A 13,867-nucleotide genomic window follows, 5' to 3' on the forward strand; every position below is an offset into this window, starting at 1 on the left:
TTTAGCAGGAACAAAGCCTTCTGTATTATATATCTTTGTTATTTTTGTGAAACTGTTCAAATAAAAACACATACAGTAACTATGCTGCTGTTGCATTGCTAGTGTGAAATTATCAATGAGATTAATAATAGAAAAGTGTAGCCTGGAGCCTGGGTCTGTGGAAAGGTAAATGTGTCATCAAACAAAGAAAGAGGGGCTGTTTGAATTTCCTTAAAAAACTCGTAATTTGACTCCCCCAGGGGCCGGTGCTGAGCTCATTCAAAAACACACACATCCAAGGACAGCGCTGGGGGAGGAGCCAGGTAACACCGAGGTGAGAGGTTGCCTAAACTTTCTATCCAACAACAAAGAAATCATGCAATACGCCCCCATCTGATATCACAATTGGAATAACTCACCCCTCCCTCTCCTGTTCCCTTGCCTTATCTACCACTACCCCGTCCACGGCTCTGTGAAGTTGCTTTAAATGTCAGCATTTGAATAGTAATAGAGATAAACGATGCACAGATAGACACAGGGAGTGAGGTGGAGAGGAAAAACACTGCCACCAGGTGAATGTCATGAAGATAGTGGGTAAAGAGATTGGAACCTCTGCTAATGTTGCTAACGGCTAACCACCCAGAAAATACTGTGCAAACAAAGCAGCCATTGATGCATAATTGTTTTGAATGACATAGTTTACTGTTATATTGAAACATTTTAGATACTTTAGACTACAGAAAAATACTAGCCTGTAGTGTTGTCACGATATTCAAATTTCAAACTCGATTTCAATGCTAAGGAAGAGACTGTATACACAATACCAATTCCAATACCAACTATGATAATAAAACACTCTTTATTTACACAATAGAATGTCATTTTCAACATTAAATAATAGTATTTTCTTTTATATTACCGTGTAGCCTTATATCTGTGTAATCCCTCAGTCGTCCAGGTAGATTCTATAGTGGTCCATGTGTCTATGTGTCTTATATACAGCTCAAGATCATTCTTAAGCTATTCAGGTAAGGTTCATTACTGTCCTTTTGACCTGTGACATTTTTTAGTATGGATACCTGCTTAAATGAGCATTTAGTTTCCATACTAGTTTTAGTATTAATTTGTGTCTGATTTTCGATACTTGTGACAACACTACTTTAGACTATAGAAAAACACTTGCATACCTCAAGCTCAGTTTAATTTAAATTAAGGATATCATTAGAAAATTGAAATTTTCTAATGATATCCTTTCAAAATTGAGCTCATTTCTGAAATTTCTCAATTCTTCATCTAGTAAAAAGCCAAGAAATTGTGGAAAGTTGTTGGAAAAGGGACAATAGATGAAAGTTTGTCAATGCCATTTTATCCAAGAGTGACGTGCGTTCCTTGACTTGCAATAGAAAAATATATTTCTGATGCAAGGCTGCTGAAAATAGTGAGATTTTTTCCTTTTTTGATTGAGCCTTTGTAATGACAGCACTGCCATGCGGAAACCTGTAGCTAATTCAGAAGCATCAAAAGAGCCCTTCTGACTGACTGCTATAGCTTCCAGCCCCATCACATGTGACACTGACACTGCTATGCTAGGTCCTTAGAAAATACTTTACACCTGATTGGCAATGACGAGTGTTTCTTGTGTTTGTCATCGACCAAATAGTTACCATAGTTAGCATTTATACTTTTGGACAAGGCAACTTTGTCTGTGAATACAAATTTAGCTTTGAATTTATTTTTCACTTTACAAATGGTATAGGTTCAAAGTTGATATAGTCCCACCATTTAGTCCAACTGAAATTCTTGTTTGGCTTGATTATGGTGAAAATAATTTAAATAGCAAGACAAAACTTAACCAAACGTAGTCTAGTAGATTTATGGATACAGGGCTGGAGCTCATCTTTATACGAGTGTCAAAGTTTTGGTTATTTTTAGGTACTAGGATGAGATTTAAGATGTCAAGGATTTTAATTATGAACTTCTATAACTCATTTTAGATACATATTAACTACTTAAAAGTTGCATTCTGTTATTTCTTTATTGCAGTTCATACTTTTTTGGGGATAATTCTGCTTTATAGTTTAGTTTCAATATTATCGTTTATCATCTATATTTACTTATTACAATGATATATCACACTTCAAAATGTGTTATCATGACAGGCCTCACTACAATAAACATCTCTCTTAGTAATTATCCATATAGGTCAAACCTATAGTCAAGATATTATATAACTCAGCCAATCAGAAAATGCCCAATGTCAATTTAAAACACTCTAAATTCTGCAGATTTTAATGTTTATCTTGAGCTCAACGAGAGATTTTGTACATTTCTGCCAATTACTCTTTACAGTTTTTGTCAAATAATCTTAAAAAGGGAAATCCCCATTCACCATTTGTCCTGTTCGAAATGGACGCTATACGGTTTCGAGGTCACCGCCAGTTTCAAAAGACAATCCTCAGTTTGAAAAGTGCTTGAGCTTTGAATTTGAGTTGAAAAGCCGTATTAACCCCATATAGAGGCGCTCAGCGAGGGGGCAAAGAAGGGGAAAAAATCCAACCCATTTCAGTTTTCACCGTCACTGTCAATGTAAAACCCTGAATCAGCCGAACGCACAATACACGGGATTCAATTACAACTCTGCAAGATGAAGGGCGGAATTTCCTCAGCCTTCTGCACTTCCAATTAAACCAGTGGAGAAGTCATCTGTGTGTGTGTTTGGAAACGCATACCACTTTGGAGAGGGGGGAGGAGGCGTAGGGGTCTTTGAAAGTAGGGACCACCGAAGCGCAACGACTACTAGGAGAGTGTGTGCGCTTCTCATGTCACCTTGTATCATTTCAGGCTAATTTCACCTATTTTTCATACAGAGACAAAAGAGACGAGAGAGAGGGCCAGGACACAAGGTAGAGACGTCACTGAGCGGAAATGATAAGGTACAGGTTTATTAGTGTCCTTCAGGGTCAGGCTTAGACAAATAACCACCCTGCCATCCTAAGAATTATAGACTGGAAGTTAAGCATATAGCAACGGACTACAAAGTCAATGAACTGAAACTACCCAGAATACTCCAGTAACATATTAGACATATCTCGCAATGGTGAAAAAATATACCATGGATCATTTTGTTCAGGGGTCAAGTTAAATGACTGAGAATTCTCTATATCAAGCAAATAATTTTTGTCTTAAATTATTTATCAAAATCTAGCCATGTTGGTCTTCGATCAGAATAAAAAAATAAAAGATTGAACACTTCAAAAAATACTCAACTTTATACCTCAGATTATTTACTGAAACACTTTTAAAAATGCATGTAAAGTAGATTTTGGATTTGAATTGTCACTAAACTTTTCATCCTCTCCAAATGCGTTCTTTCTCCTCTTGCAGGCACAAGAACAGATTGCGATCACAATTACACCACCATAATTAACAATGAACAGGGCATATATGCATACTAATATCTGCAGTATCATAATTAATCAACAGGTTTAGTGTGATCTGGGTAGAATTAATTAGCGATTTTCTGAACATTTTTTTTTCACTCCTTTGTTCAACTTCCTCATTCATTTGGTCTTATCTTGCGCCCCGTGATAGCATCTGCAGCTTCAGACCGAAACAGAGCTGCGAGATAAAGACTCTAGGGTGCAGAGACTGAGAAGAAGCAGAGCAGTGTGGAGAATTCTGCTCAAGACCCGGTTTAGTCCTGGTTTATGGTTATTTTATGTCTTTTTTAAGGGCACAAGAATATCCTTCAGGATTACTAAAGTGATCTCTTATCTCATCTTTTCCTATTGAATGGTTTAACTGTACTATTTACTATATTTAGTTCAAATCTACCACTGGCACTGGTAGAACTGGTTTAGCTTTGATATTGTGGTTAGACTTAGTTGAACCTAAAATTTGCTTTTCTTATCCAGTTTTGCCCAGGTTTAGCACTGGTTTAGTTCTGTTCACCACCTGTTTAGTTCTGGTCTTGTTCTATCCTCTCCTCTTAGCTGGCCAACACAGTTTAGAGCTGGTTTATCTCTGATACTGTCCAGTTTTGATCCTGGTTTAAAATGAGTCCTGGTACAAGTACTGGTTTGGTTCCGAGTTTAGACTTTGTTTAATCCAATTTCAACAGACAATTGGTTTTGTCCAATCTTTTGTTTATCATCAATCCAGTTTTAGACTTTGGTTTTGTCATTTGTGCTTCAGCAATAAGAAAAACAAAATTTCAAATTGATTGCACTTTGCCAACTCCATAGACTCCTCCTTAGCTTAGCCTCCTGCATTCTGCACATACTTGTATATTTGCCCACACTGAGTCCTCATGTGTGACTCCTTCTCAAGGTGGAGGTCAGTGTGAATCGCTGCTAAATGATGGTGAGTGATGCTGGCAGATGTTGTGTCAGATGCCACTCACCGATATTTTACAAAAGTCGGCGTCTGTCCCGTGTCACCATCTCCCGTACGTTTGTGTGTGTGTGTGTGTGTGTGTGTGTGTAAACGCCTCCTCTCTGCCCTTGAGCCTTTATCAAGTCCTTCTAATTATTTTATTATGCAAATGAGGCGCCATTATTTCATTAGCGAGGCAGCCAATCACACAAGCTGATTAGGAAGTGATTAGCATGCAGTCGGGGAGCTTTTTCTGTGTCCTTGTGAACGGGAGGGAGCGGGGGGCACGGATGACCCATCTGGACACACACTGCCGCATGCTGAATTTAAGAGTTTTACAGTCTAGTACAGTGGTTTGCAATGTGAGATGTGCGTACAGCTGGTGGTGTTTTGGTAGCTTCTCATTCAAGGCAGGTGTGGGCCTGTTTTGGTTTGGTTGGTTTGAGTTAATATCTTAGTTTAGATCTAGTTAGTCCTGTTTTAGTTCTGAGTTTGACCTGCTTTGTTCTTGTTGTTGCACCATTTGAGGCCTATGTTTTATGACCCATAAAAGAAGATGTTTTTGTTTTGCTTTATTACATTTTTATTTATCCTATTTAATTAATGTATTTATTTTACCAAAATGGAAGTCCAAATTCAGTCCATTGAATTTATCCATTCAAGGTTGTGTGGATAGTTCTAAAACCTGTCTCCCACAAGTTCCCAGTTTGTGCGTTTAAATTGTAAATACTGCATTCATTTGGTTGGTGGATCCGTTGACCTCGTTTTTTGTTAAAATTCTATGTTTGGCTTTTTATACAGTATAAATCTCTTCCAACACATGGTTGAGTCAATTAAAAGACAGAAAGAAAAAACCTTGTGCTCAGCCTGACAAATTAGTACTTTTGATATGAAGGTCACATCTGAATCCAACTGGTCGCTTAAAAGACTGACAGGTTTTGTAACTTCAGCTTTTAGTTTTAGTGTATTTATCCTGGATGTCTGGTAAGGACAGACTTATTGAAACAGCTTTTTAGCACTTCTGATGATTGCACAGTGTTAATTTAAATGTCTTAAAGTTTTTTTTTTCCTTCTATGGGGAAAACAATGTATTAACACGTGTGGTAGCATGGGTTTTGTAGGCTTTTGGGAGGAGCATTGCACAGAATCGTACAGCTAACCGTAGGGAGGTTTTGAATAGGGCTGGGGAGAGATCGCTAAATTACTGAAACATGCATGAATGGCATCTAAACCACTCCAGGCATGTTTTTGATGAGGAAACGTTGGTAGAAACATGGTAGAAAGCTAAAAAAAAACAACAAAAAAACAAAAAACAAATTGCCTAATACCCCATCTTTAAATGCTTCTTTTTTGAATGGCATGTGCCTTGAATGAAGAAAAGTTATATTATGTTGTGTAGCAAGAGGTTTTGCAGTAATCTCTCAATTTATCTTAGAAGTGGGTTAAAAACTAGCAATATATTTCTTTTTTTCCCAGTCTGAATATTGGTACTGACAGTATTACTTGTTCAGTATATTGTAATTGAAGTTATAGTTACAAAAGACACATAGTTTTACATCACAAAACAGAACACCAGAATTCCCGATAAGACTAAAGATCAAACACGATTTTCTAAAAAAAAATTCATCCTTTATTGCAGTAGAATTCCAAAACAAAACTCCTCCATAAAGATCAGTATACTTCATGTTCAAGCCAAAAGATAAAACATTTGAGACATGACAACTACCTTGATTTATAATGTTTTCTAATCTACAATGAGATTTAGAGATTATTGTCATGGACCTGTTTTGCACAAACTTTGGCAAGCAGCGGTGTTGGCTTGTCACCTCTTTTTCCCCTTCATACAAGAGGCAAAATGATAGTTCAAGGACTGCTCCACTCGCATCTATTGGCAACCAGGTTAGCCGCTAGCCGCGCATCGGTCCAAATTGGCAGGACATGGAGGAAAGGGAGAAGTGCTAACTGTGAATGTGGGCGGGCTGTGGAGATCTGTTTCAATGGGTGTCTGTGGAGCTGGTTTCACACATATTTGATATCTACTGTACCCCTGATTCTGCTCCGATGCTGCGTTTTTCTTTAGTTTGTTATAAGGGAAAAAATTGTCTACCAGAGTGGTTTTCAAATTGTGGTGCACTCTGGAGAGACGCAAAGGTTAGAACTGTTGTTACCGTTAATTTTATTTTATCTTATCTTATTATCTAGTTTTGCCAAGTCAGTTTTTGGTTTAGTTCAGATGCTGGTGCAGACTTTGGTTTTGACAAATTCAGTCCTGTCTTGGATAGATTATTTTATGTCCAAAGATTAGTTCTTGCCCTAAATAGTTCTTCATGTCTTGTCCAGTTTCCAGTTTTGGTTTAGCCTTGGTTTACTCCTAGATTGGCTAAGATTTATTTTCAGTATTGCTTCTGGCCTGTAAATTAGTTCCTACTTAGTAATGCTCAATGTTTAATATATGAAAACAAAATATTTCTCAAGGATTCTATTTTTTGTCTTAATTTGGTTCAGAACTTGTGAAAAAGCCAAAGTACATTTTTGTTTAAATCCACTGCCTTTTAAAAAGCTTGGAGCCTTTTCTGTGCTGAAGTTTTTTAAGTATTTACAGCATGTTTTTGGTTCTTTGTGGCTGTAGTGACAAGGCCAAACAAGTTTTTAAATGGTGCAAGGTTACTGATATGAAGTCAAAAAATTGAGCCAGCTGGGTGATCTACTTTTAAACTAACTAGATCATATAAGCTTTTATTATTATTATTATTATTATTATTATTATTATTATTATTATTATTATTATTATTATTATTATTATTATTATTATTATTTCAAGTTAAAGTATTTAAAGGTCCTGTAATATGCAAAACTGACTCTTGTGAGCTTTATGCCATGTCACAATGTTGTTACCTCATCAAAACATAACTGAAGTTGTGTTTTGTTTCATGTTTGAGTAATGCTGCATTACTTGTCTGTCTACATCACACAAGTTCAAAATGCTCCATTCAACCTTGTGATGTCATGAAGTGGCAGTTTTCAAGTTAACAGCTACCTTTTACATTTAACTTAGTAGAGATTGGCAATTCCAGGGCTGAAATCATCCAAGTGATTCTACTAAAGTTGTATGTAGTTTAACAACACGGTGGAGCACTTGTATTACCGCATGAAATCACAGGGTGGAACCTCTGTTCTTTTTTCTGTTTCAGAGAAGAACTCAGCCTAAATATGCAGGGTTTGTGTGTTAAACATGTGTGAATAAATCAAAACACAACTCTGTCCATGTTTTGTTTGTTTTTTTTCTTTTTCTTTTCTTTTTTTTTTTTTTTTTAGAAAACAACATTATAACAGATCAGAAAATAGTGTAATATGGGCCCTTTAAACTAAAGCAATCATGGGACGCAAGAAAGTGGTAGGTAGCTAACTAACTCCGACTCCAGAATGTCCTCTCCTAGTCATAACAATAATGAGCTGCTAATAAACCACTTTGTTAAGGTCAGAAAAACAGTTCCAATGCGAAATGATGCCTTCAGCAACAGCAGAACCAAAATGATCCCATTGACTTAGCGTCTGGCATGACAATGGCCTTACTGTACACTGTAATCGTAGCTGTAGGGTTCCTGGGAGATAAAATGTAGATAAAGTCTCTAAATGCCTGCTCTTGCACGCTTTCATGTTAAAACTTATCCAGACAGACCTACCTGACGTTTTTGGAGAGGCATATCCATGTCTGCTTCTTTTACTTACAATACAATTTCTAGAAGCGCTTTGTACAAATGGCTTGATTAGATTGTCTCTAATGGAACAAGCCAGGGCAGACAAACGAGACTTGTCATGCCCGCGACGTAAATTTTTTCACTTATGACCGGAGGTAAGTTGCTGTGACAAAGACTTAATTGAGTTGAATGGGAGCGGACTACGGAGAGAGGCTGCTTTTAGGGGCATGCGTATAGCGTCACTTGCCGAGTTTGATGTTAACTTGTTTGGCTGGCGGGCGGCGGTTGTCATTGTGTCGTTAGGGCAGATAGGCAGGAGAGTAGGGGGCAGACTGTCGCTTCTCTCTTTGTCAAAACCTCACTTGAGGCTGGAGGACACAGGTAGGGAAAGTGCAGCGATAACAGAAGATTTGTGGATTTGTCATCATGGCGTTTGATAGGAGTTTCTGATGAATTTCAATGTGATGTGATTCAAGATGTGCAACCGCAGGTGTTGTGTGTTTAAAGACATGGAACAAAAATAGTTGGAGACAGCGGTGCTTTTCCCAAGTAGAGATGTTAATATGTCAAATTTTAGTGATATAATGAAGGCCTGTCATGATAATGCATTTTGAAGTTCAGTATATTGCTGAAGTAAATATAGACGACATAGATAAAAGATCATATTGAAACTATATCACTATTTATGGAACTGAAATAATAATCCAAGGGGAGATTTAAACCACAAAAACTATTTTAAATCTACAATATTGTTAAAAGATTATAATCTGCCATGAATAAATACTAGAATGGAATAATTTAGTGCTTAGTTTGCATCTGTAATGAGTCAGAAGTTAGAACTTATTAATAGTAGATGACAGTTAATGAGTAGAAGTTATTAATTTAATCTTTTAGGTCTTAAATCTTATCATATAGCCAAAAAATAACCAAAAAAATGTCCGGTAGTGCAAGAAAAAGTACACATGATAAATACTGACCCCAAAAAAGTACTCATAATCCCCAAAATAGCTTTTATATATTGAACGATAAGTCAATATAGTCATTATCATAACAGGCCTAATATACTGTTTATTTCTTCATTTTACCATCACAGTTATGAACAAGAAAAGTTTTGTATTTTCACTTGAACCTAGAGTTGTGCAGTTATTAGAATTTTAATCAAGAATCAGACTTTGGAGGAAGAAATTTTTGGTGCCAAATGGCAATGATTTTTTTAATGTTTATATTCAAGGAATTGATGAAAGCTAAGACTGAATAGTTTGATTGTATTAAAGAGTATTTTGCTAGCATGGACTTTTCTTGGTGTATTATTAAACTACCTGCAGTTTGTTTAGCTGTATTATATTTTAATATCAAAATCATTTTACTTTTATTGTCTATCTTAATTCATGTCTAAGCTTTTACCATCTAAAGACCAGTTCATAATCACATTTACTTTTAGTTTATAATTGACTTATGCACTTTCAGATTGCAACAACAAAAGACGCACAGAGGACACCCATTAGCTCGCAGAGACATGAATCAGACGGTGTGGTGGCTTTTCTTAGCTTTATCTCTACTGGCCATTTTATTAACACACTGCCGGCTCTATGAATCAGATAGCTACCAGTAAACAGCGTGCCACTGCCGCTATCCCGCTATCAGCAAACCAGCTACATATCACCGCCACTTGATTGGTTCAAACGGCCAGAAGGGACAAGCGGCGTCTTTCTCAATTAAGACCATGTCCCTGCTTAGGTGCATCTGGGCGCCATCGCATCCGCATGTCCTTCTCGGGGCAGTCTAAACGGGCTCAGATGGGCAGCCAGAGGGGGGTACTTGAGTCAGAGGTGGTCCCAACTAGCCTTGAGTGATGTTGGATTCCCGGTGGTTTCGCTAATGAGCTAAGACATCCGATGCAAAAGAGAAATAAGTAAGCAGGGAGCAATCAACATGGATAAATATAGAGATGAAATGTGCTTGGTTGGTTTCAAACTGTTGGGCGCACAACAGTGGTAGCGGCTTCTTCTTGTACTGTCTTAGTTGGTTAATTCTAGTTGAATTCTGGATATGTCTTGGTTTGGACTAGATAGTAATCGATACTGAAACTAGTACCAAAACTAAATACTTATTTGACCAGGTATTGGTACTAAAAAGTCGCATTCACAGGACAGAAATGAGACTTTCCTGAATAGCTTTAGAATGATCTTGAGCTGTATCAGAACAAGTATAAGAGCATATGGACTAATGTACCCCCATGGGCTACTATGGAAAATAATTGCTTTGATTAATTAAATTACACAGAATTACACGGAATTACACAGATATAAGGTCATGTGGTAAAATAAAAGAAAGTAATATTGTTTAATGTTGAAAATCACATTCTGTTGTCTAAAGAAAGGAGGTTTTTAAATTATTATCAAGGTATTGGTATTAAGTATCGAGTCTATTTCATAGTATCAAAATTGAGTTTGAAATTTTAGTACTGTGACAACATTAGTTTGGAGGAGGTTTTGTCTTTTTTAAGCCAAATATTTTTGTAAGGGGGTACAAAAATGTAATAGTATGTTCTTAGATAATGTGCTTATAAAAGGTTAATGTCATTTTGTGCTGCTGTTTGTTTTGCAGGAAGCTGTACGTTCGATGAAGGCTTCTCTCAGTGCGACTACCAACAGGATCCATATGACGACTTTGACTGGACCCACATCAACACACAGGAAGTGCCATATGTGTCCCCCGACCTGCCTCAAGGTGAGACTCTACTGTTCACTTACTATACATTTTTAGATAATACTTCCTTAATTACATCACATGTTAGCATCATTACTAAATCAACTTAAATGTGTACCATCTTATTTTTGGTGGAGGGTAGGCCTGTTGCAATAACACATTTTGAAGTGCTATATGATATATTACTGATTTAAATCTAGACGATAAATGATAATATTAAAACCAAACCATAAACTATGCTAAGTACAATATAAAAATACGAGCTGCAAAACCTAAATTGCAGAATGCAACACTTTAGTACTTAGTTTGCATCTGTAATGAATCATAGAAGTTATTTATTAAACCCTCTACTGCTCAAATCTTGTCCAATTTGGGAAAAAAATAAAATAAAAATCCCACTACTACAAAAAAAAGTACCCATGATAAATATTAAACCCCCAAAAATATTGTTCCACCCATTATGTATTGAACGATGTAGTGCTTATCTTGACAGGCTTAGTGGAGGGTTCGCTACCTGCTTGTCTCCATGGTTATATTATTGCTTTGTCTCGAATGTTCCATAGTGTAGCATTAAACTGACAAACAGGTGAAACAAACAAGGTGAAGTTACAGATTAGAGCTAAGGAGAGGAGAGCCTGTTCACATTATGTTCTTCAAGGTATTTCTGAGCAGGTAATAGACTCTCCACCAGAAAAGTTGCATAGTGAACCTTTCACTTCATTGCTTGGATTAAACTAACTTTTTTTCTGGGGCAGTGTCCATTTTGTCTGGTACATGTCCTATTTTTAATGTAATAACCCTTTCTAGAAACTGTTAGAATATAATTGTCTATTCTACTAACCCACTTTCCATTATCCTGGTATTTTTATTTCACTATTGTGATCAAGATATAAATCAGTAAATCTAAGTCAAGATATGAACAGTAATAACAGACAAATCAGGCGCCTTCTTTCCCCGAGATCGGTCCTGCTAGCGTTAGCAACAGGTTTGATTGGCAACGTTGCTAAGCATCCTCTCCCTTCTAAACCGGTGTGAAGGGGCTTTACCTTCAGCAGCCTTGCTCCGGATTGGCCCTTTAGTTGCTATGATTTTTGTGTTTGAAATTCCAAATATAGAACTTGGCTCCAAATTAGCCCCTATAACTGTTAGCCTCGATGAGCTTCATTTGACTGGAGCCGAACAGTATGGGTGCCATTACACTCACTTAGTCTAGTTCTTTATACAGTCTATGAGGACAATCAAGCCAACAACAGTGGGAAGGAGGAGGCACACATCAATGAAATGTGCATAATATAAATGGATGTAATGATAAATATCTCCAGATAAACATAAGTTATTATTATAAACATGTTGTGATTATCTACCCATACTTCAACTATTCCCTTAAACTTGATGGAGTTTTTGCATGCGCTCCATCCCTGTGTCCTCCTGTCCCCCATCTTTACAGAGACCTCTACTCTTTAATCAGTTGTGTTTTTAATTCGCCGACGATGATGATGAAGGGGGAATTAAATCTTTGTGCCGCGGGCTCAGGGTCTAATTAACAGAATATGAGGTCATTAATCAACAGCCGGGAACAGGGAAGGTTGCATATACTTTACAATGTTAAAAGCAAAATGTTATAACAGTGACCAGCTAGGTTGAAATGATTCAGAATTTACAACATGAAAACAGCACAGGAGGAATGTTGATTAGGTAAAAGAATTAAAAGAAACAACAATACACGTACCGTAAGCTAGTCCTGCAGTAAGATACTCCTGACCGTGATTATAAATACAGAAGGTCCCCGAGTGCTGCACTGCGGCCACTCATTGCTTCTGATGAGTTGCCCCGACATAAGGACGGGGATTGTAAAGAATGCCATAACCTTAAATGTAGCAAACGGAGTTGATTATTAAGGTCATACGAAATGGCTGACTACATATACATTTTTGTTATAAACACACACTAACTCACCGCAAGATGTTAGCAAAAGAACTCAACCAGACAAGAAGATGCATTCTCTCCTATGAACTTGATTTTTACGTTGTGAGATAGAGACAGTTTTTCTGCATAGCTTTTGTTACGAGCTATAGCTTTCCCCCTATGCACGGAGGCATAATTGAGTTGTTTATTGTTGGCGATAATAATTATGACAGTCCAGTCCTGTTGACATTTAGAGAAAGGTCCGGTTCACCAGCAGCTCATAATGATATTTTTCCCACACAGACTGCCTCATATGTGGGCAAGCTCTCTGGTCCGCTTGGTATTTCAACAAAGGTGAGGTGCCTTGCCCAATGGCACCTGCCTAGACCTTAGCATTTGGCAGTGTTAATAGCAGTATGGAATGCTGTCACTATGCAGAGCCAGTGTAGGTTAAATACTTGTGGACGGCATACCTAGTTTAATGGTTTGCTTGTCGCTAAAGGGGGTGCTTGGCCTGGAGGTATGGCAGCCCAAGAGTGACATTTGATGTGTTAATAATGCCAGCAGGGTATGGGACAGTACAGCGGCCAATAGGAAAAGCCCTAAGGGAATTGGAGATAAGGATAGTATTTGTATTATTAGTACAAAGCAGGAAAATTGGTTTGTAGCTTAGGGCTAAATTGGTTTTAGGGATGTAACAATATATAAATCTCACAGTCAGGTATTATAATTCTATTACACTGAATTCTACTTATTAAAAAAAAGCCAGAAAAATTTTAAGCATTTTTTTTTTATTTTAAAAGATGAAGATTACAAAATGTTTCAGTATCACAATTTTTTTTTTTATGTAGTTTTCACTTCAATAGAGCAAATGATGGTCTATGTAGTGTTTCCTCAATGCGACATTTTCTGGGTTGTAGTTTCCATTGGACAAAACACTTGCAGATGTGAAATGGGGAGAGAGAGGGTAGAGACATCCAGCGAACAGCAATGGCGACACACTAACATCTGTAGATCCAAAAACTTCACACTTCATATAGTAAGAATTACCATATATTAAAAAAGAAATCATCAAAATTCTGCTACTTTCCAAATCCAAAGAGCTACATCCTATTCCAGTTTCCAAGTTACAACAGAACATGAAGCTAGCTAGTTCCTCATTTGTCCATGACTCACACTCGAGGGCACGGGACAGATTTAAA

At 37.2% G+C, this 13,867-nt stretch overlaps 1 protein-coding gene across 2 annotated transcripts in view; it reads left to right on the top strand.

Moving 5' to 3' along the window:
* Nucleotides 1–13,867, top strand: part of ptprk (protein tyrosine phosphatase receptor type K) — a 116,161-nt gene that overhangs the window by 33,026 nt on the left and 69,268 nt on the right. For both annotated transcript variants that reach the window (XM_055232127.1, XM_055232128.1), the window contains exon 2: nt 10,659–10,781. In XM_055232127.1, coding sequence (XP_055088102.1) covers nt 10,659–10,781 — 123 coding nt within the window. The remainder of the gene's footprint in view (nt 1–10,658; nt 10,782–13,867) is intronic.

This window comes from Periophthalmus magnuspinnatus, chromosome 24 (assembly GCF_009829125.3).
Source record: "Periophthalmus magnuspinnatus isolate fPerMag1 chromosome 24, fPerMag1.2.pri, whole genome shotgun sequence".
NCBI lineage: Eukaryota > Metazoa > Chordata > Actinopteri > Gobiiformes > Gobiidae > Periophthalmus > Periophthalmus magnuspinnatus.